At 39.1% G+C, this 24,899-nt stretch overlaps 1 protein-coding gene across 12 annotated transcripts in view; it reads left to right on the top strand.

The window, feature by feature from the left end:
- supt20 (SPT20 homolog, SAGA complex component) overlaps positions 1–24,899 on the top strand; it is an 85,875-nt gene that overhangs the window by 31,272 nt on the left and 29,704 nt on the right. For 10 of the 12 annotated variants that reach the window (XM_067985909.1, XM_067985908.1, XM_067985915.1 and 7 more), the window contains 7 exons: positions 1,021–1,092; positions 5,166–5,332; positions 8,890–8,922; positions 9,022–9,139; positions 10,077–10,185; positions 14,394–14,555; positions 23,365–23,677. In XM_067985909.1, coding sequence (XP_067842010.1) covers positions 1,021–1,092; positions 5,166–5,332; positions 8,890–8,922; positions 9,022–9,139; positions 10,077–10,185; positions 14,394–14,555; positions 23,365–23,677 — 974 coding nt within the window. The remainder of the gene's footprint in view (positions 1–1,020; positions 1,093–5,165; positions 5,333–8,889; positions 8,923–9,021; positions 9,140–10,076; positions 10,186–14,393; positions 14,556–23,364; positions 23,678–24,899) is intronic. The other 2 variants (XM_067985920.1, XM_067985921.1) reach the window with 2 other exon arrangements.

Genomic DNA, 24,899 nt, shown 5'->3' on the forward strand with positions numbered 1-24,899 from the left:
ATAATGACACCAAGTGTTTACCTGAAGTTAGAAATGTGAGCGTGATTTAGCCTCAGAAAGGGAGCAAAATTTTATAGGAAATTACAAGATGATTTAATATATGCTCAGACCAATAATGTGCACCTCCACTTGTGGAATTCTGTAACACTTGTGACGAACATACCAGCTAGTTGTAGGTTGTTTTTCAAGCTGTTATAACTATAGCCCGAAGCAAAGAAGGGCCATTATGAGAAACCTGTAAAATACTTGATTGGCACAAAACACGATTGGAAACCATGAAAATAATTTATTTTACATGAAATACTTGAATGAACAGAGTGCCATTTTTACAGTAAAATTTACCTATTTCCTATCCATTCTCATGCCATCATGGATCACATGACCTTGCCCTTTATGGCTAAATTTACTTTGCAAGCCTGGAGTCCCTAAACTGACTGGTGCTAACATTGGAAAGCAAGACCTCACTATCTTATTTTGATTGTTCCAGAGTCAGCCTTCCCCAAAATTAGAATTCTGCAAAAATCGAATAGAAATTGTACTGCAACAGATTTTCAACAAATTGCCTCAATGTGACAACAGCACTTTTAATTTGAGCCTCATGTTGATATATAATATGTTAATTTAATATATGCAATAGTCCTTTGTCTTCTGCAATTGCAACATGTAACATATGTTATGTTCAGTTTTGCAGTTTACTTAAGTTTTCAGCCTTCAGGTGTCTCAGAATTTGACTGCTCGGTTTGCAGCCCCTGAAACAAACCTTTAAGTAGATGCTTGGGAGATGCGTGTAACTTGTATTAACTTGCATTCAGTTTTTGGGTTCACTCTTTGAGTGCTTTAGCATTTCTGAATAGGTTTTCTTTTAATGAATTTTAAAGGATAAATTTTTATTTTTTTTGGGTGTGGCAGTGGGAGAGTGACTCATTCAAAGGTTGCATAGTGTAAAGCCCACAACATGAAAAGCTCTTCTGTTCTGTTTTCTCTTCATTAATTTTGGTTTCAAATTTGGCATTGCTCTAGGTGGAAAAGTATGCAAAGGCGGAAAAAGCTAGCAAATCTGATGACTTGCAAACAGCTGTCTGGCCAGCCCATGTAAGTACCTCTTCTTTGGCTGCTTTCTTCAAATATCTTGTGGGACTTGTTCAGACACCATAGAGCTTACTTCCAATTAGAATGCATCTAATTACAGTGATTTATTGCATTGAGAATGTGGGACAAAATAGACATCTGCCTAATTCTAATTCAGCTATATGGATTTTTTGAAAGTGAAAATTTTCAAAATCTAGATTATTTTAAGTGTATTCATTTGTTTGAAAATATATCCAATAATTCCTTATTACAAAATGAAAACAGAAATAACGAATTTGAAGCAAATAAACTTTATAAAGATTGAGAGGCGATTAATAAGTGATTGCTTAGTATGGTTGATGGCTAATGTTCAATTTAACAAATGATTACTTCTGAAATATATATTTGATCAACTTTAATGGTTTATATAATTGAGTAGGACTCTAGACTAGACTCTAAATTTAGACATTTTACTTGATCCACAACCTTGTTTACTTGCCAAACTTCATTTACTTGTTTTGAATGAAAAATAAGTTACAGTCTAAAATTTTATCTTTGCTCATCTAACAGAAGTAGATAAACTTTCAATAGTGAATTGTGTTGGAGAACTATTTTGAGTTGCTTAATGGCTTAAAAAGGAGATTCTGTTCAATTGGAATGCATTTTATTAATGTAAGATGAATGTTGCCTACTGAGATAATGCTGAATTTTTAATGCATTGTATTATTTGGAATGGTGTATTGCAGTAAATGGATGTTCTTGTCAGTAATGGTCCAATGACCAAATATAGTACAAGCTCTCTGTATCATGATCCCATCCCACCCCACGAGACCTGAGTAGGACTGGAATAGAGCAATATCCTACAAAAAGACAGGCATAACTAGGACCCATGTGGGCTCTCAATGTGACAGCTGGAAGAAATGAGTGGAATTAAAGGAAATGTTATTCAATGGCAGAACAAGTTTAGCCAGACAGAGGAGGGTGGTAGAGAATGGTGACTGGTTGGGTCACTGTTCAACGAAAACATGGAGAGCCCGTAGGCCGACTTGGTGAGGGATGAAGATGAAAAGGGGTTGTACCTCCATAGTAAAAAGGAGACGGTTAGGGCCAGAAGTTGGCACTTGAAGTGTCAGAAGAGTAGATGGGTAGCAACTGGACAAGGGATGGGAGGGAATAGAGTCAAGATAAGAGGAAATAAGTTTGGTGGGACAGAAGCAGGCTGAAACGATTGATTTACTGGGAGTGTCCCATTTGTGAATCTTGGGGAGGAGGTAGAAGTGGGCTGTGCAGGGTTGGGCAACTGAGGTTGGAGGCTGTGGTGGAGGTCCATCATGACTTCCTTGCTTTTGTACTCTCTGCCTCTATTTATAAAGCCCAGGATCCCATATGCTTTTTTAACTGCTTTCTCAACCTGCCCTGTCATTTTCAACAATTCGTGCACATATACCCCCAGATCTCTCTGTTAGAATTGTGCCCTCTAGTTTATATTGCCTCTCCTCGATCTTCCGACTGCAATGTATCACTTCGCATTTTTCTGCGTTAAATTTCATCTGCCACATGTCCGCCCATTCCACCAGCCTGTCTATAATTCTCTTGAAGTCTATCACTGTCCTCCTCACTGTTTACTACACTTCCAAGTTTTGTGTCATCTGCAAATTTGGAAATTGTGCCCTGTACACCCAAGTCCAAGTCATTGATATATATCAAGAAAAGCAGTGGTCCTAGTACCGACCCCTGGGGAACACCACTGTACACCTCCCTCCAATCCGAAAAACAACTGTTCACCGCTACTCTCTGCTTCCTGTTACTTAGCCAGTTTTGTATCCAAGCTGATACTGCCCCCTTTATTCCATGGGCTTCAGTCTTGATGACAAGCCTATTATGCGGCATTTTATCAAATGCTTATCATGTCCATTACCAGGATGGCAGAAGGCGAACTAGATAAACTTTGGTCTTTTTTCATCTAGCAACTCTTATGTTCCGAAGATCTCCAGAGGAGATGAGATTGGTAATGGTCTGGGAATTGATGGCTTGGTGTTCAGTAGTGGGGTCGTCGTCCAGGGGGAGGTAGGAGGAATTGCCAGAGAGTTGGCTTCAGCCTCCGCAAGATAGAGGACCTTCAGCCATAAAACAACGGTGCCGCCTTTGTCGGCAGGTTTGATAATGATGGGGAGAAACTGACATGGCCAATATCACGCCAGCACTTAATTAAAAAAAAATAGAGATGGTACGATGCCAGAAGGAATCCAGGAAGACCGGGGAGGCTGAAAACAGAGGATTGGTCGGATGAGCAGAGGAAACCTCCAGCACAAAAAAAAGTAGGCACAGGGGCGAAGGTAGCAGGAGAGCTCAACATCATATCAAACTCTGAATTCATTGAGGGTGGGCACTAATCTAAATTCGATGCTGTGTTCTCAGCTGCTACTCACATTTTCCTACTTGGCGCCTTCCAAGTGGTGTTCATACTGGCCCTGGATCCTGCCTGAGAATTGCTCTTAGCTTGTTCCTTGACACATCAGTAGAAGAGAAATTTGAACAGTTGGTTCTTTAGGGGGGAGGGTTTAAAAAAAACTTTTAAACCAAGAAGTTATACATATTTACATAGCCATATTTATTTTTACTTATCCTTTTAGAAAACTGCAGAAATTACTAATCTGAGAATGCATTAAAAATGGGTGGTGATGTTATCCAATATAGAACATACAGATCATATCTTCATAGTTTTGGATTTCGAAAATTTGGTCTGGCATTGTGTCAGGAAATAATTTTAATAAGATGGATACTGATGCCAGAACTAAAATGGGGATTCAGTATTACCATTTGCTGGTTGTATTAAACTTCTCGTGTTTCTGAAGAAGAAATTTATTTCTACTATTCTGGTTATTCACTTAAATTGACATTTTTACACAGGGACTAAAATCAAAAACAATAGAATTTTGATGCTCGGGAGTAACTCTTGGGCTATCAATATGATTTCTATCTCCCATTTATATAGTTGGCTGATTACCCAGGTAATCACAGATGGGGTTTGGATTAGTTTGTTTTCCATCTACTTTCCAAAATTTTTCTGCTATACCACTTGGCGTGAAATAAGAATGTCTCTTTAAAATAGTGTAACTAACTCTCTGTAACTAACTTGCCACCTAAATAATTTTAAAAGGTGAGCTGATATCCCGGCAGTTACACTGGGATTGCAGCTGATGTGCCCTTCAGCATTGACTACATAGCACTTTGTGGGATCAGTAGGAAGACATCTCATTTGCATGGGAAAGGCACGCACAAAAACTATTGCAGATGTATCTTTGGCATCCACGTGGCCAATGCACCCAGAAATCCAGCCTCCCACCCATGCCCTACCGTGACTCTGGCACCGCTCCGATCAGCCCCACATGCACCCTTGTGGCAGGTCCACCTCATCTCACTCGGTGTACCGGCCATCATTACTATGGCGGGTCCCCTTTCACGGCCAGGAACAGGAACTCCCAGTCCCTGGCTCACCATTTGTTTTGTAAGGGGTGGATGGAAGTTTCACCTCTTACAAGGCTACAGAGATGGAAGAAGCACAACGTAACTGAATCTGCCTGTCGAATCCATTCAGAAGGGAGCTGGACAAGTTCCTGAAAGTGGAAGACATCTCCAGTTGTAAAAGCTAACCCACCTACCTTCTACAAGTGATATCAGTAACTGTTGTGTCCTGGAGTTTGTTTGATTGCCTTGGGTGGTCAGTTTTTTTTTTCCCTCCTTTTTTTGTCTCTTTGAGGAGGTTGTGTGACTGGGGAAGATGGTTTGATGGTGCGTGAAGACTGCATCATATCTGGATGGACCACTTGGTCTCTCTCTGTTCTTTTTCATGTGTTCTTTTTGTTTGTATCAAACTCTAGTTGGGCAAAATTATATATATATATATATATATATATGTGGCGGTTCTAAGTTTGAAAATCTGCAGAGGAGTGGTACTTGGTACTCGGTGCTAGTGGAAGAATAAGAGATTTAACCACCGGTAAAATTTATGTTCACGTCTAGCCTTTTGCTCAACTGTGTAACATTCACTGAAGTCATTAAGAAGGGGGTGACATTTAATTATTGAATCCTTTCAGGAAGCAAATGATGAATACATTTTTGAGTGGGAAGGGACAGATCAAGTTCATGCCTCCAAATTAACAATTTACCAGTCATCAGATGACCCCCTCTTCTACGGTAAGATACAAATGACGAAGGACCCCAAACCAGAGGAAGAAATCGAACACTTGGTTACTCACATCCCGTAAGTAGAAGTTTGTTGCACAAGTAGGATTAGGAAATGAATGGGACTGAATTGGGAAGTTGTGTGAATGCAAAAGAAATGTTTTGGAGTAAACCTTTTTGTGTGCCAAATTTAAAACCACTGATCCAAAGCAGTAGCTTCACCTATGAACATTGTCTTCATATTATTGAAAGAAATTTTAGGGACTGCCTTTCGTGTATTTCCCATCAACCAGATCGTGAAATTAGACCTTCTACATCTTCTGTGGAGCTATCTGCTAATGATAATTGGAGTACATAGATGGTGGAAGGAGTTGTACAACACAGATGAGCTGATATATTATACTATAGCAACAATCCCAATCTAACTATTCTGATTCATAGAATTATAACTGTGCAAATTAGATACAAGCCGGACAAGATAGGTGGAGCTTTCATTGAGGTTCTATATGTAAATCTATCTCTAATATATTAGTAGTTTTGTGTGCACTTCCTCTAAGTGTCTCACATTTTCTGTAATATGTTCCCCATCACATTGATAATACCACTGATCTAAAACAGCATATCTTCTGACTCGCCATGAGCAGTGCTACAAGGGATGTACTAGTAATAGATTAAAAATATTACAGCATGTACTTCCTCGTGTCATGCTGTTTCTATTAGGCTTGACTGCCCTGTTTAAAGCATACCTATCTATACTTACTTACCTTTTGAGTCCTTTCAGCTCCAAGATGGTGACTGTGTGTTTGTCAATCCCCTAAACTTCAAGGCCAACGTTGTGCTCGCAGTACCACCTTACCTGAGGCTCATTCAATTTTGGTCTTTTGATAGTTTTGGTCCCAGTGCTGGGTTCCTGCTAGCAGTGGAAGCTGGTTATATGTTTCTTAAGCATTTTGAGTGCTTTTAAAAAATTTTGCATTGGGAACTGACTTTTGTTGGCAGTGATTGCTGTTCTAATAAAACAGAGCTGTAGCTAATGGGAAAGTCCTATAGATTTTTAAATCTTACGGGAGAGGGAGGGGAAGGATTCTAATTCCCCCGGCTGCCTCGCGCCACATTTGCCCCTACTGAGTGCCCATATCTTTTCTCACCATGCTCCTTCCTGTTGCTTCCCTGCCTGAGTGCTTGTGTCTTAACCCCTGCTTGGCATTCCTTCCTACCAACTCTCCCAGTCCCCACCCATCACAAACAACCATGACTTCTTCCCCTCCCTAATCTCTTCTATCACCTTTCCCTTCCCCACTCCCAAACAACCATACCATCCTCCTCTTCCTCTGTTCAATAATATCTCATTGCACATCCACTCAAGAATTCATCCAGCTGCTTTTTGAATGGATTTGCTACAGGCAGAATCTCCATGACAACAACAGAGACTTGGTTATATCGGGTCTTTGCCATCTCTGGGAGTTTTTGAAGAACCTTTTAAGGGGAGCTGCGAGTTCTTCAGGCACGTCTAGAGGAGGAGGAGAAGTTGCAGTCGTTTTCTGATGAGCAGAGATGAAATGTAACTTACAGTAGAAAGAGCGATAAGTGTTATAGCTCGCTGGCAGTTAATGTGGGTAAAATAGGATGAGAAAGAAGACAAACATGTTCATCAAAAATCTGCAGCTGGCAGATGCCCTCAATTTCCACATCTTTGATACCTTTCTCACCAGGATTTGAAGAACATTTTCATTATGGGGGTTATGCCAGCTGTCACAGCTCTCTCACTTTATAGGCTATCTTGTCCTTTTAATAAACAAAAAGTGATAAATACCTTTGGTTACTACGACCTACAGTAAAATCCAAGCATCAACTTGCAGCCAATAATGATTGTGATCACAGGTACATGTACCAAGCAATTACGTTGCATGTGAAGCTTTTTGTGGGGTGAATGCATGCAAGGATGTGAATGAAAGAATACTTTCAAGTGAAGGCTGAGGGTGCTGTGCTGCCTCATGGGCATCAATGGTAAGCAATAAAGTATTTTAATGCTGTGTGAGGGGGAAGTCAGTATAAGTGGCAGAATGCTCAATCCTGTGCATTCTTGGAAAGTGAGGTTGGCTGCTTTTTCACCTTGCCTGACCTGGTATGGTCATTAAACTTATTTCTGCACTGTATGGCTATGCATGGTGTGGTTGCATTGGGACTAGCTGCCATCTCTTCCATTTCCCAGGGCAGCTCCTCTTGGGAGCCCTATGTCTGTGTCAAAAAGTTTTTTCTTCCTCAGCCTCACTGCAATAGCACCTCTGCTATTCCATCTGCTAACCAAGGGCTCTGTTTCCTCCTGCAAACCTATGAAGCATGGTGTTCCAGTAAAAAAAATGTTTATGTCTGCCCTTTTATCTACTGCAGGCCTTTAAATCCTGGTGCAGCATGCTAATTCCTAATTCTCTCCTTCCCCCCCCCCCCCACCACCAAATGAGCGAACTCCCAATCAGAGGCATTCATGCAAAATATTATAAGGAAGCTGGCACTGGGAAGTACTGCAGGTTGAGCGTCTTGACACCTGGCTCAAACCTGATTGGAATATCCAGACTTTAATCACTACATTTACAGAATGCAATATTTAATTGAATACTACCATTTTTAAGTACCAATTCTAATATTTCAGCCTTGAGGTTGAGTAAAGATTTTTGGTACCATGGTGAGCCAAAGGGGAAAATATTTTCTCATGAGTTGTCACATAATCCTAATCTGAACATTTGTCAGTGTCTGTCTTTTACTTCCTTGCTATAACTTAGGTTTTAAAATGTATAATTGCCCTTCATGTGACTCAGTGATGTCATGACCAAAGAGTGTTGCCCATATTATCACATGAAGGAGAATAAACAAAATGTATGCTCCCAGGCTGCCTCTAATCAACAATTTAAAATGGTGCCAGGGAGGCAAGAGATACACCTAATAATTCCCAATGTTTAGGATTATTAAATTATTCTGTTGGGAAGTGCAATGTCATTTTGTCTGGAAATTTGTTACAAATAGTAATTTTCAGGAACAGTAATGTCACAAAGAATTGCCAGATCTGAGTGATTCAGAAGTATCAATGTCATTTTGGTTATATAAAAATTTCAAAAATATTTTGTAGTTGCTAAATATTGTAATTTATAAGAAAAATAAAGAAAAACAACTTGGATTTGTACAACACTTCTGGACATCCCAAAATATTTTACAGTTAATGGATTTCTTCTGAAATGTTATGTAGGCAAAGGCAGCAGCCAATTTGTCCCATAAGCACCAAATGAATGAATGACCAGATAATGTGTTTTTGGTGGTGTTGGTTAAGGAAATAATGTTCGCCAGGAAACTGGCTTTGCTGTTCCTCAAATAATGCCATAGGATCTTTTAAGTCCACCTGAGCTGGCATTTAGGGCCTCAGTTTAATGTTGCATCTAAAAGATTGCATCTCAGTACTGAACTAAAGTGTCATCTTAGACTATGTGCTTGTAAATGTAATAAGGCTTGAACCCACAACCTTCTGAGTCAGAGGTGAGAGTGTTTAACTTGCAGAAGTGTGTATACATTTGCATAGTTTAGGTAAATGCAGTTTCTATATTGGTTCCATGAATCTCAACTGAAAAACATTGTTTTGTATACCAGATTCCCTATTGGTACAAAAGCAGAAGCCGACAGGTGAGTGCCTTTGTTTTTCCTCTCCTCCGCCATATACTATATGTTACAGAGTTTTCACAATACGGTTTACTGTTTAAAATCCATCTTATTAAACTGCAGGTTTGTAAAGCAGTATTTTGAGGTTTTGCAGCAGGACACCAAGTGCCCAGTGAAGATTTCCCACAATTCAGCTGGCTCAATGAGCCAGAGTCACTTGTCTCCTGGGAAAGAAATTGAGGTGGGTTCACAATAGTGTATTTAACTATTCAAAGTTTGGATTTGTTTTCAAAATTTCTTTTAAAAATCTACCCAATTGCTTCCTCAGATTCATGATATCTTTACCCATCTTATAGAATTGATGCATTTTATTGAGTTAATTTTTCGTTGAAAATGTCAATTGTTATACTACTCTGAAATGAGTTTTTTAAGTACCAGAACCTCAAATGGCCAGCTCCACCAGCCTCTGTAGTCCTCCAGGTTTCTACACAGGCATAAATCTGAGTGTAAACTTATTACATCTGTCCCCATACAAGGTCCTTGTGGGACTGTCCAGCCTCTGCTGGCCCTGCTAATTCCAGTCTAAAATGATGCTTTTTCCATTTAAAAGTAATGTTTATATATAGCTACTGATTTAATCTTGGAATGTTGATTAATGTACTGAAATAGTCACTTGATTGGTTATCACCAGTCAGTTATTTTATTGGAGAAGGCACAGATGGCTTTTTTTTAAGTGTACGCAATGCATAATGAGCAGCTGCATTGATCAAATTTATTTCAAAAACCCAAGTATTGTGTAGAGCTGATAATGTTCTACATGTAAATATATACACACTGGTAATAAAAATCAATATTACAAAAAAAAGAATAAGCCCGTAATTTTCAGTTAGTCAATGTTACATGGCCGTCACTACGAGTTTCATTACACGTTTTGCAAGTCATAATATTCTTCATATTGAAAGGAATGAAGTGTTCCGAGGATGGAAATAATTGGGATGTAAAATAAATTCTTCACTACAATCAAAACTAGTGCACCAGTTAAGTGGTATGACTTAAAATGTTGAAAGTAATTGCTTAAACACTGTTTATCCAAGGAAAAAATGCCATATATATTTTAAAAATGATTCTATATGTTCTATCCAATAAATGTTGATTTGCCATGTGATTTTTTTTTGTAGCAATCTGAAGAAATTTCTGGATCTGTCCAGTCTTCTATACTGGGGAAGGGCGTGAAGCACCGACCTCCACCCATTAAGCTCCCTAGTGGCTCAAGTAGCAGTTCTTCAGGTAAATCCTTTAGTGATTGAATTGTTTGTCTAGCAACTTTAACCTTCTCTTCTGATTATGCCTGTATTGACATATACACAAGTGAAGAAGATTACACTTCAGAAGACTGGAACTGAAACACCTGACAAACATTTATTACTAAAAAATGTAATATGGGTTTATTGTTTCATGTCAATATGTTAAATATCTTGGATCTTTTACAGAATCTGTTCTTAAATTGTTACCAGTCCATTCTGCCTCACTTACCACCAGTCTTTTCTTAATTTGCATACTTAGTCCAGTCTTGTTACAGAATCAAAAGCAAAATACTGCGGATGCTGGAAATCTGAAATTAAAACAGAAAATGCTGGAAATACTCAGCAGGTCAGGCAGCATCTGTGGAGAGAGAAACAGTTAATGTTTCAGGTCAATGACCTTTCATCAGAATTGGTAGAAGCTAGTGATTTAGCAGTTTATAAGCAAGTTCAGAGCCTGGGGGAGGGGGGTGAGGGAGGAAATAACAATAGGGAAGGTCTATGATAGGATGGAGGGCAGGAGTGATTAATGATAGAAGGGATAATGGTGCAAGGCAAAGGGGGTGGTAATGGGACTAGTAAGGAAACAAAAGATGGGTCTACAGGAACTGTAAATGGCAACAGCAGAACTATTACCAGCACCTGCTGTCTGGAAAAAATGGGAGCAATGGTTATGATCTGAAATTGTTGAACTCAGTGTTGAGTCCAGAAGGTTGTAAAGTGCCTAATCATAGAATGATACAACACTGAAGGAGGCCATTTGGCCACTCATGCCTGTGCCAGCTCTTTGAAAAAGCTATCCAATTAGTCCCACTCCCCTGCTCTTTCCCTATAGTTCCTTCCTGTCCCAGTACTGGTGCCAGTGTCCCATGAAATGGAACCCCTCCTTCCCATACCAGTCTTTCAGCCACGCATTCACCTGCCTGATCTGTCAATCCCTATGCCAATTAGCACGTGGCTCGGGTATTAATCCCAAGATTGCCATCTTTGAGGTCTTGCTTTTTGAATTTAGTTCCTAACTTGTAATATTCTCTTAGCAGGACCTCCTCCTTTTTCTTCCCTATGTCATTGGTCCCAACATGGACTATGCCAACTGGATCTTCCTGCTCCCTTTCCAAGTTCCTCTCCAGTTGCTCCGAGATATCCTTGACCCTTGCACAGGTAGTCAACACACCCTCCTGGACACTCGGTCAGGACTGCAGAGGACGCTATCTATCCCCCTAATTATTGACTCCCTTATGACTACAGCCTTTCTATTCTGCTCCTCCCCACCTTGGACTGCCTCTTCCTCCACGTGCTATGGTTAGCATTCTGGCTGTCCACCCAGCAGCCTGCATCCTTATCCTCACAGATAGCAAGTACATTGTACCTATTGGATAGGACCAGGGTCTGCGGGACCTCCTCCTCTACCTCCTCTTCGTTCCCCTTACCCTGCTGACTAACAGTCACACTTTCTGTACCTGTGCTTTCCCCTGAGGTACTCTGGAGAAAACGATCTAAAAATTCCTCCCCCTCCCTTATGTGCCGGAGTGTCTCTAACTCGCACTCCAACTCAAGGTCTCTGAATTGGAGTGTCTCAAGGCAGAGACATTTCTTGCAGATGTGGCAATCCAGGACAGTCTCACTGTCCACAAACTCCCACATATCACAGTTCAGACATACGGCCTGCACTGCCATTTCTAGTATTCATTTATTTATTGGTAGTATTTTAATTCTAAATATAATACAATTACTGGAGATCTAGATTATATTTAGTAGATGGATTTAGCTTGATTTCAGATTAATTTGTAACTAGGTGGTCTTGTATTTTGTTTATTAACTTCTTAATTTTAGCATCTCCTTAAGTCCTATTTATTATTTATGTATACCAGATTTTTATTTAATGCAGTTCAGATCCCTTTAATGTTGCTATCGTCTATTTAGTTAATTTTATCCCCTTAGAACTAATTAATTACTCTGGTTATTTATTTATACATTATTTACTGTTGCCCCTTGGTTTAAATTACTTAGCACCAAATTCGCCTCATCACTCTGTTTAGCAAGTCACTCCGTTTAGTAGATTCACCCAACACTCACCAAGCTCTGTGCTTTTGCAGATATCCCTCTAATATATATCTTCAGAAACTGGTGAGTTAACTCCTAGCTACAATAATTAACACCTAGTCAGAGACCTACTTACAGCTGATTGACTGTTAACTTGCAATTTTTTAAAGTTAGAAAGAAACCCAAAGTTAGATTTCAGTTTGATGATAATACACTTTCTGCACTACTCACCCACTACTTTCCAGTGAATTCCCACTCTCACCAAATTCCTGTCATCACTCTGTTTACCAAGTCACTCCGTTTAGTAGATTCACCCAGCTCTTACCAAGCTCTGTGCTTAAAGGCTGGGTGATCGTTTTCTGTTAAGTCTGCAAGTGTGACCCTGAGCTTGCCATTTTAATCCTCCGTCCCACTCCCACTCTGACCTCTGTCTCCTACACCGTTTCAATGAAGCTCAACGGGAGTTTGAGGAACAGCACCTCATCTTTCGATTAGGCACTTTACAACTTTCTGGACTCAACATTGAGTTCAACAATTTCAGATCGTAACCACTACTCCCATTTTTTTTGGACAGCAGGTACTAGTAATAGTTCTGCTGTTGCCATTTACAGCTCCTCTGGTCCTATCTTTTGTTTCTTTACTTGTCCCATTACCACCCCCTTTGCCTTGCACCATCATCCCTTTTGTCATTTAATCACTCCTGCCCTCCGCCCTATCACAGACCTACCCTTTTATTCTTACCCCCCTCCCCTTTTTTCCCTGGCTGTGTACTTGCTTATAAATTGTTAACTCTAACTTCTTCCAGTTCTGATGAAAGGTCTTCAACCTGAAACGTTAACTCTGTTTCTTGCTCCACAGATGCTGCCTGACCTGAGTATTTCCAGCATTTCCTGGGGTTTTTTCTGTTTTAGCCATCGGAGATCCTTGTATACAAATCCAAATGCTAATGGTTCTTAGTGTTGGTTAAAACAATATGTTAGCCTTAGAGATCATTGTAACCTACACTAATGATCTACCATTGCACAAATCTAAATGATGATAGTTCTCATCTATGTTCTTTAGCAACAACACTGATGCCAGTAATAAAAAGGTGTCCGTGAATGACATCTGAATAATTTTCTTATGTTACCTAATGCATCTGCTGATCTGCTTGTCTGCTGAAGAGGAGCCCTGTAAATGAGATTATTTTAAAAAGGAAATGAGATTGATTTAAGAGTAAGTATTTAGCACTGATAAAACTTAGACTTCTTTCTTTTCCAGTTGTAACATTATTGCTGAAATTTGCCATACAAATTAAATAAAATATTAAAATAACGATTACATTTCTGCTTTGGTGGAATGTGTTTCCTTCTCAAATCAGTAAAAGGTGCTGCAGACCTACATCAAAAAAAGTTGTTCTCTGATTATTTAAATGGCCTTTACAGTCAGCTTTTATCTGTCACTCAAGACTCAAAAGTGCAAAGATCCACACAGTCACACCATTGACATATTTAAAGGTCAAAACAGGAATGTTGCATTTTGAAGAGCTATCTTGCCCATTGCTCGTGCATCATGCCTCATCAGGACAACTCATTGGCAGTGGTCCAAGGATTAGTACTGTTTCTGTGCTTGAAATTCTTAGTTAAAAAACATACTGCAAAGAGTAAGATGGTGTTTATAAAATTAAAAGGAAGCAATTTGTTTAATGTGTGTTCCGGCTGTCGAGGATGTTGGGGTGGCTTTAAGTAGATGCTAGTTGCTTCTTTGAAAGAAGAGCAAATCACCACAGGATGCTGTCATCTGTGTTTCTGGAGAAAGTAGGGATAGATTGATAAGTAAGAAGGTGAGAAAATAAGTTGGTAATCAGTCAAAATAGGAATAGATTTGTTATGTCAAATAGCCTATTTCTGTTCATAAGATTTCCTTTGTATCCAACTATTAGCAACATAGAAAATGGGAACAGAGATTGACAAAGGCCAGGAAGCAGTTCCATCTACTTCTCTTCTCATGGAGGGAACAGTACATAGGATGGCTTGAGGAAGGATAACCGAGAGAAGAAAATAAGAATGGGGAATGGAAAATTAAGACCTTAGTTTGCCCAGAGCTCAATAATAAGCTTTTTTGTTTTAAGTAGAGTGCTGGACTAAAATATATTTGTGCTCTGTATTTTAGGAAATGTCTTTAGTCCATTGCAACCAAGTGGCCACCTGAAATCCACAACTCCCCCTCCTCCTACTACCAAAAGTGCTAGTCTGTCTAGAAAGCATTCTATGGATCTTAATCAAGTGAACATGCTCTCACCACCTGCCATGTCTCCAGTTGGCTCATCACAAAGTGAGTGGAATAACTAGCAACTCATATTTGTGGCTAGTTCACTACGTTAATGGTGTGCATAGACTTCAAGAATCTAAATTGCTTAGTATGGCTTTTCCCTCAGAATGCCTTTCTCTTATGTTGAACGTGTGCCAGATTTAAATGTATAATATAACTAAGTTTGTTTATATAATTGTATAATACATCATTTTGTATGTTTGTGTACTCAAAATAGTCAAAGTGAAAATAAATGAGTGCTGTAGTTGAAAAATTGAACCTTTTACAAGCATTGGTATAAGATGAATGTATAAAAGAATTAATGGCAAATGCCAGTGATAAATTCAAAGGATCACAAAATTTGAGCTCACATGCTTAACTTATTAGCCTTTTGAGAATAACCTAATTCTGTAAAACAAGAGATAAAAGATAAGTAAATTACTTAATTAGTACTGCAGGAAACCGGTCACACCATATCCTCAAAAATGACAAAATTCATAGGAAATTTGAATTGGAATTATAGATAATAACAACAACTTGCATTTATATAGCACCTTTAACATACTAAAATGTCTCAAGGTGCTTCACAGGAGCGTTATCAAAAAATATTTGACACCGAGCCACATAAGGAGATACTAGGACAGGTGACCAAAAGCTTGGTCAAAGAGGTGTTTTAAGGAGTGTCTTAAAGGAAGAGAGAGAGATTTAGGGAGGGAATTCCAGAGCTTATGGCCTAAGCAGCTGAAGGCACGGCTGCCAACAATGGAGCGATTTAAAATCGGGGATGCGCAAGCGGCTAGAATTGGAGGATCGCTGAGATCTCGGAGGGTCGTAGGGCTGGAGGAGATTATATAGATAGGGAGAGCAAGGCCATGGAGGGATTTGAAAACAAGGATGAGAATTTTAAAATCAAGGCGTTGCCAGACCGGGAGCCAACGTAGGTCAGCGAGCACAGAGATAATGGGTGAAGGGGACTTGGTGCAAGTTAGGATATAGCTTGACTCAATTGGTAACACATTTGCTTGTAGATCAGAAGATTGTGTTTCAGCCCCACAACAGGGTTTAAGAATCATAGAATCTTACAGCACAGAAGGAGGCCATTCGGCCCATCATGCCTGTGCTGGAAGAGCATATAATCTAGGTGGAAACTCCGGTGCAGTTCAAAGGGAGTGATGCATTGTCTTGAGGTGCTGTTTTTTGGATAAGATGTTAAACACAGGTCCTACCTACCTGTTCTGGTGGTTCAGGTGGACATTAAAGGCGTGTGGCACTATTTGAAGAAGAGCAGGTCAACATTACTCCCTCAACCAGTACCAGCTAAAAACAGACATGGCTGATTATGGAATGTTGTTTGCACAGAATGGCTACCATGTTTGTCCACATAACAATCACTGCGTTTCAAAAAGTAATTAATTGTATACAGTGCTTTGAAGTATTTGGACATGAAAAGTACTATAAAAATGTAGTGATATATTTCAATGTAAATATTTTGTAGCAATGATTTTCAATCTTTACTACATTTCTGCTTCAGTGGTTCCTCTTGTAAGTCACTATTTTCACATAATTGTAATAACTGCATCAAACTCCTTCACAATACACCAATACAGTTAACTGAAGAAACAACTTAAAACTGAGAAATAACATAACTTAGAGCACCTTTGTGAAAATACAGGTGACACTTGTTTAAAAAAAAATTGTCCCTTGGTTAGTGTTTTTATAATTTCACAGTGCAGGCACAATGCAAGTTATTGAATTGTTATAGACATGATTTATAGGGATTCAGTTTATGCATTGATGTAATTGCATGTTAATTTGTTGACATCTATTGTGTGCCGGCCCATAGAGATGCTGAATTTACTTTGTAGCTGAGCTGGAAACTAGTACATTTGTCCCCTCGATAGAATTCTTTCCTGTCCCTTATACTTGAATCTATTAGGGCCATTGTGCTAGCAGATAACTATTTAATGTTCTCATCTTCTATAGAGCAAAGCAATTCAAGCTGCTTCGTGGAATTAGTGAGAAGGGATTTACACATATTAAAATTGGAAGTAACATTGCCATAGGTGTCCAGTGGTTGTATCTTTTAAAATATTTCTGAGTTATTATTTTAAAGAAAGATTATTTTCCCTGTAAGTTGGTCTGAGAGAGAAACCTTGCACAGCCAGGACCTTGAGCATCAGTCTGTGAAAATACATTCCTTTGGTGTCTTTCAATTCAAGTTGCGTTAGTGCCTTGAATCCTGGTCAATCTCTGTGCGTCTGTACCCAGTCCCTACCGTGAGGTAGGTCTTAGACATTGGTGAGGCAGATAAACTTGACAATAAAAAGAGCTTTTGGTAGGTGGTAGAGGATCATTCAATTTTAAGATTAAACACTGCTGGGAACATATTGGTGCAGCCTTCAAATAGATTGTGAAGACTTTATGTATATTTTAAGTAAGTTAGAGAAAATTTGATACACTACATACAATGAAAGTTTTGATTCTTTTCACAGGTCATGGTTAGTAGGGATCCAAATCAGGACAGTCACAGAGATTGCCCACTCCTTTTAAGAGAATTCCAGACAAAACCACATAGGCTTTCTTAAATGTATATTAAGCGACATAACCGTGCAGTTCAGGATGACAAGGACAAAAATCTCTGAAAATTGGTTGCTGAGAATTTTTAAGCTCTAATTTAAAAATATAAATGCACTGACAACCCGAATAATCACTAAATCAAGGAGTCTTCAGGGGGAGTAAAGCCTGGGAATTTAAAGCGATCTAAAATTGTATCATTCCATCCTTTTACTGCAAATTTCCTTTCCAAAATCTTACATACAAATCTAATACCCAATCCCAAAGTATACTTAGTGAAAATGTATTAATACAATTTATAACATATATGTTAATGCCATCTTCATTAAACATTTTTCATATTTCTTGGTGACATCACAACTCCCACATTCTACAATTTGTACCTCATTTTAGTTCCCAATAATTATTAAAATTTATGTCTGACTTATACCATTTTAATTATCTAAAATGTGATATAAACAGAATAAAAACCATTGGATGCGATATATATACCCCGCTTGTTACATTAACTGTAACACATTCTTTTCTTCCACTTCTGAGTTCTAATATGACTAGAGATGGGTGCAAACTAGGGTATGATGACCTACAGTCAATTTGCTAGTTAAGCATATTTTACACCAAATGGAATAGTTACAGTGCAAGATGAATATGCTGCAGTCTTGTCTTTACAAGTTGGCCATGCCTTCTGTAGCAAGTATACCTCAGATATCTCAGCTACAACTGTAGGATTGACAGATTTCTTGTGATGTGCAGCTAAATTGCCTTGTGCAAACATAATGCCTTTAGATTAATAGAGATACCCATAAAAATTGAAAATTTGGATTCATATCTTCTGTTTAATGAGAAGGGCTTATTTGTTAATCAGTTAGAGGAAACAATGATTACATTTAAAACTAAAGGACGATCCATAATGTTTCCCATCACTAAGGTCCAAGAATAAGCATGTGTTGGATACTGTGATGGTGGGATCATAGGGTTATATTGAAGGACTGGCTAGATGGACCAAATGACTTCCTCATCTGTACTTCTTTGTGATATGGTTATCAAATGATCCTATTATGTAGACAAAATAAGAACCTTAGAGAGATGGGATTGTTTCCTGTGTTCAGTAGGATTGGCACTAGAAGATTAGATTCCGTATCTCCAAATAGAATCTGATCACTGGTTTGTAGAATGCTTCACCCCCTCTACTGCTAGCAGTCAAAATGGAACCTTTCAAGAGAAACAGCTAGTTTTCAAAATTTGCTAAGTGACCCTGCAGGGATTGTCATAGAACAGTGATAGAGCTGAGAGTAGGCTGGTTCATCTGTGCTAAAGTTGCCACCCTAGTTAACTGATAATGTGTAGTGTAAATAATTAAGAAAACAATTATTTATTTCTAGATATAATAGTCCATCAGTCTTTAAATGAAAGTACACCCACGGAACCTACTCTGTGATGTCCTCCCTCTGAACCTGCTGTGGGGAGAGCTTTTTTTCCTTTTCCTGGAGATGCTTTACCTGCTACTGGTAACTGAGTACATTTCTTCTTTTAAATCCTGTGTTTGATTTGTTGTGTAAATAGTTTTACACTACGTTTTTTCCCTTCCGTGTTAAAGATTATAGGGATCGTCAGGATTATTTTCAAACTCCATATCTGTGGCTCTAGCAATCAAAAAAAACCTGACAATCACTGCCCAAAGAGGTTCTTGTAATGTGCATTAGTAATGTCAAGTGACTGCCTCATAATGCCTTAAAGGAGCAGGCAGGTTCCGTCATTTTCCTGCTTGGGTTAGCAAGCAGTCCATGACTTGCACTGGCACCGTAGCAACCTTAAATTGTGATTCTCAGGGCTTCGGGCAAAATTTTTTTTGGCCCGGGAAAATGCAAGAAAGTGGCAGAAATGGAGAACCTCGGGGCAAGAATTATTTAAAACGGGTTTGAAAATGAGGATATAACTAAATTTTGAAGTTACTGAAATCAGTGTTCAGACCAAAGGGTTACAGAGTGCCTAGGAAAAAGATGAGATATTTTTCTTAAAGCTTATCTTGAGCTTCACTGGAGCAGTGTACAAGGCCAATAACAGGTTAGAGTAGGAATGGGAGGGGGAGTTAGAGTAGCCAGCCACAGGTAACTTGGGGTTGCACATACAGACAGAATGAGAGGTATTGGGCAGAGTGATCACCTAATCTGCATTTGGTTTCTCCAATGTAGAGGAAACTTTGCAGTCTTTTCTCTTTTTTTTCCAATCAAATGTTAGCACAATTACAGGATGGGAAGCAAGTGAAGCCAAATCAAAGTACAGGACTCAAAATACAAAACTTCTACATTGTAACGATGCAAAGAGAAAGAAAATTACATTCCTCTTGCATATATTGCATGTACCAATTCCTTTCTATCTAATCAAAAGCAAAATACTGTGGATGCTGGAAATCTGAAATAAAAGCAGAAAATGCCAGAGAAGCTCAGCGAGTCAGGCAACATCTGTGGAGAAAGAAACAGACTTAACGCTTCAGGTCAAAGACCTTTTTGTCAGAACTGGAAGATGTTAAAAATCTTTTAACAGACATTAAAAGTCTTAAATGTCTTTTAACAACTTCCAGTTCTGATGAAAGGTCTTTGACCTGAAACGTTAACTCTGTTTCTTTCTCCACAGATGCTGCCTGACTTGCTGAGCTTCTCCAGCATTTTCTATCTTTATCCTTTATATCTAAAACCTTCTTTCTGAAATTGGATCTCTAGACGCAACACTTCAAAACAACCGCCTGTGCAAATGAAAGAGCTAAATTAATGCTTCTGAGCCAAGAACCCAATAGCTGTAGAAACATAGAAAATAGCAGAAGTAGGCCATTCAATATGATCGTGGCTGATCCTCTATCTCAATACCATATTCCTGCTCTCTCCCCATACCCCTTGATGCCTTTTGTGTCTAGAATCTTATCTATCTCCTTCTTAAATATATTCAGTGACTTGGCCTCCACAGCCTTCTGTGATAGAGAATTCCACAGGTTCACCACCCTCTGAGTGAAGAAATTTCTCCTCATCTCAGTCCTAAATATCCTACCCCGTATCCTGAGACTGTGACCCCGTGTTCTAGACCCCCCCCCCCACCAGCCAGGGGAAACATCCTTCCTGCATCCAGTCTGTCTAGCCATGTCAGAATTTTATATGTTTCAATGAGATCCGCTCTCATTCTTCTAAACGCGAGTGAATACAGGCTGAGTCGACCCAATCTCTCCTCATACGACAGTCCTGCCATCCCAGGAATCAGTCTGGTGAACCTTCGCTGCACTCCCTCTTTGGCAAGTATATCCTTTCTTAGGTAAGGAGACCAAAACTGCGCACACTAGTCCAGGTGTGGTCTCACCAAGGCCCTGTATAACTGCAGTAAGACATCCTTGCTCCTGTACTCAAATCCTCTTGCAATGAAGGCCAACATACCATTTGCCTTCCTAACTGCTTGCTGCACCTGCATGTTTGCTTTCAGTGTACAAGGACACCCAGATCCTTTTGGACATCAACATTCCCCAATCTATCACCATTTAAATAATACTCTGCCTTTCTGTTTTTCCTTCCGAAGTGGATAACTTCACATTTATCCACGTTATACTGCATTTGCCATGTATTTGCCCACTCACTCAACTTGTCTAAATAGCCTTGAAGCCTCTTTGCATCTTCCTCACAACTCTCAATCCCACCTAGTTTTGTGTCATCAGCAAACTTGGAAATATTACATTTGGTTCCCTCATCTAAATCTTTGATATATATTGTGAATAGCTGGGGCCCAAGCACTGATCTCTGCGGTACCCCATTAGTCGCCGCCTGCCACTCCGAAAAAGACCCATTTATTCCCACTTTCTGTTTCCTGTCTGTTAACCAATTTTCAATCCATGCCAGTATATTACCCCCAATCCCATATGCTTTAATTTTGCACACTAACCTCTTATGTGGGACTTTATCAAAGGCCTTCTGAAAATCCAAATACACCACATCCACTGGTTCTCCCTTATCTATTCTACCAGTTACATCCTCAAAAACTCCAGTAGGTTTGTCATACACAATATACGTTTCATAAATCCATGTTGACTTTGTCTAATGCCGTTGATATTTTCTAAGTGTCCTGTTATCACATCCTTTATAATAGACCATAGCATTTTCCCTACTACTTATATTCGGCTAACTGGTCTGTAGTTCCCTGTTTTCTCTCCCTCCTTTTTTAAATATTGGGGTTACATTTGCCACCCTCCAATCTGCTGGAACTGTTCCATAATCTATTGAATTTTAGAAGATGACAACCAATGCATCCACTATTTTCATGGCTACCTCTTTTAGTACTCTGGGATGCAGATTATCAGGCCCTGGGATTTATCGGCTTTCAGTCCCATTAATTTCTCCAGCACCTTTTTTTTTACTAATACTAATTTATTTTAATTCCTCCTTCTCACTAGACCCTTGGTTCCCTAGCATTTCTGGGAAGTTATTTGTGTCTTCTTCCGTGAAGACGGACACAAAGTATTTGTTTAATTTCTCTGCCATTTCCTTGTTCCCCATTATAAATTCTCCCATTTCTGACTGTAAGGAACCTACATTTGTCTTCACTAATCTTTTTCTTTTCACATACTTGTAGAAGCTTTTACAGTCCTCTTTTATGTTGCTTGCAAGTTTACTCTCATACTCTATTTTTCCCCTCTTAATCAATCTCTTGTTCCCTTTTTGCTGAATTCTAAACTGCTCCCAATCTTTAAGCTTGCTACTTTTGCTGGCAACTTTATATGACTCTTCTATGGATCTGATACTATCCTTAATTTCTTTTGTTAGCCGTGGTTGGATCGCTTTTCCTTTTTGTGTTTTTACGCCAAAAAGGAATGTATAACTGTTGCAATTCATGCATTCATTCCTTAAATGTTAGTCATTGCCTATCCACCGTCATGCCTTTTAATGAAGCTCCCCAATCTATCATAGCCAACTCACTCCTCATACCTTCGTAGTTTCCTTTGTTTAGATTTCGGACCCTAGTTTCGGTTCTCAAGGACCCCGCACAACAAGATTATTAATTAACTCTTTCTCATTGCAGAATACCCAATCTGTAATGCAAAGTAATACCCCATCAGCTCCTTCTGACTAGCATCTCCGAGCACATAGTCACATGGATTACAACATTTGGGTTTGCAGCACTTTTTTTTATTACTCCATTACCTGTTTCAAAAACACCTGCTTAGTTTTCGACTATATAGAACAAATCAGTGTTTCCTTGCCACACCCACCAGCAAACCCTCTTCCTTCCTCACATTGGAATGTGAAGGGACCCCTTTAAAGTGCCCACTAAACTCCTTATTTGATAAAAGGGGCACTAAAATTGAGATAGAATGTGTTCTCTTTCACTTCACATTCACATGGCACAATTTTTTAATGATGCAAACTTTTATTCAGATCTCTTTAGAGTAGTATATTTGTGGACTCTCGCAAGTTAATTTTTTGCTGTAAAAAACGATCATTGCAAAGAAGGCAAATTTTGCACTTTTGACTGGTCCAAGATAAAATTTGACTACATACAGTCTTTGCAATTCAAAAGTAATATTGTCAGAAGAGCTTTAAGACACTTGATATAAGTGCAAGTATTGTTAAAAATGCATCCTTATCCATGGTACAAGTTGTTCTCAAACTTTAGTAATCTGTAAAAGTATGTTAATTCATTTATTTTAGAATCTCTCAAAGTTAGTGCACACAGAACAATTTGTTTTGCATGCATGGCCACATATGTATCAACTACAAGATTATCACAGTTGGGGCTGTATATAAATCTAATTCACCGTAACAGTTCATTATTCCAAAAATGGCTAGTATATTATATTAAACTGTATAATCATACAAAACCACAGGCTCGCTATTAAATATTTAACTATTTCAATGTGTAATGGCAAAGTTTAAATGTTGCAGTCACTCTGATTTAGATCTGACTTTTTTTTCCATTAACTACTCAGGCAGTGTAAGATTTCTTAAGTCTAGTTTCCCTAGTTGTATACTTAAGCTGCATTGTGTGAAACCATTGTGTCACTCAAAATAAATGGATGGAAAATTACTTGATTTACAATTTACAGATGCCTTGAAATGTCCTTGGCAGTAATGTGTGCAATTGCAAGTCACTATTTCTGCTTACTTGAATGAACTATTTTTTTCCCTCAGCATTAACACTAAATGTTAATTTTTTGGACAGTTTTACAGAAAACCTTTACAGTGGTTTTAAAGTAATAATCTGGCACTTTTGTTTTCTTAATGAGCAGGATCTGGGACACCCAAGCCATCTACCCCCACACCAACCAACACCCCTTCATCAACTCCACACACTTCTGATGTCCAAACCCCAACATCTACAGCCACTCCCACAGCTACCCCTACTGCACAAGAGTCAGGTCTCAATCCGCAGACCCTTTTAACCCCTTTTGCCCAACAGCAGATGGCTCTCAGTCAAGCTCTGCCAGTAATGACCATTCCTCTTTCCACTATGGTAACTTCCATTACAACAGGGAGTTCATCCACCCAGGTGATGACAAACCCAGCGGGTCTCAACTTCATCAATGTAGTGGGCTCTGTTTGGTAAGAATATTTATAAATCATTTAAACCTATCCTAAACATTTTAATTGGATGTATTAATCTTGTAAGATTGAAGTGTATTTTTACTTTTATTCAATACTGTGGATTTTTATTGTAGCTAATTCTTGACAACTGATGCTGGCTGAGCACCATGCTTCCATATTCAGCATCCTCCACATACCCAGGTTGCCAGTGGAAAAAAATCACTGTTGATGCTTTTAAGGAGTTTTTGATGCCGTCATGACAGATCGCGGCCATTTGACACTCGCTCTCCTATGCTACTGTGTCTTCTCGTCATTGTAGCATTTACTGTTCTCCTGCATGATGAGTTTGTTTTACGGTTTTCCTCAAGCCTGTTTATCTCAATTTGTTTTACTTGTTGAAGAACTTACTTGTTGAAGAGCTTTGGTAACCTCAAAGATGTAATGAAAGGGGTAATTTTCCAGAGAACCTCACTGCTAGTGTGTACTTGGAAAATTAGTCACAAAATGTAATCCAACTTTTACATGGTGGGCAGCCACCATTGGATGCCTTTGTTGTTCTACTTTGTGTACAACATCATGTTGTGTTTCAGTCTGTCTTAGCCCTTCTTCACAGACTCCACAAGGCCACCTTCCAAGAAAAGACCTGCTACAGGGGTAAGCCAAGAACTATAGATAAGTCTACATCTGAGAGTCTAGTCTTCTCTATTCCCTACCCCCCTCCTCCCCTTCCCAGTACAACAGCTGCTTTCTTGGCTTAAGTCAATGGCTGAATACTAAAATGTATGCTGCATTCAACACTAGTCCACTGCCAGATCTGGGGTAACCATCTCCAGTCCCATCTCCTTCTCTGCAAGCAAATTCCTCCCTTACTCGAGGGTCTTACTGAAGAACTAGAATAAACCCAACTTTTCACTACAAATTGTATCCTCTGATCTTCCTATGAGATGCGTTTGGAGGATTAGTGGAAGATGTCATCCTTGGCTCAGTGGTAGCAGTCCTGCCTCAGAGTCAGAAGGTCATGGGTTTAAGCCCCACTCTAGGTTGTTGAACACATAATCTTGGCTGAAACTTTATATAGCACTGAGGGGTACTTTTGAATGAGACGTCAAACTGGACCCGCCTGTCCCCTCAGGTGGACGTAAAAGATCCCTTGGCACTATTTTGAAGAGAAGCAAAGGAGTTCTTCCTCAAACCACATCAGTAAAACAGATTACCTGTTCATTTATCTCACTAGACCTTG

The sequence above is a fragment of the Heptranchias perlo genome, chromosome 6, assembly GCF_035084215.1.
Source record: "Heptranchias perlo isolate sHepPer1 chromosome 6, sHepPer1.hap1, whole genome shotgun sequence".
NCBI classification, from domain to species: Eukaryota; Metazoa; Chordata; class Chondrichthyes; order Hexanchiformes; family Hexanchidae; genus Heptranchias; species Heptranchias perlo.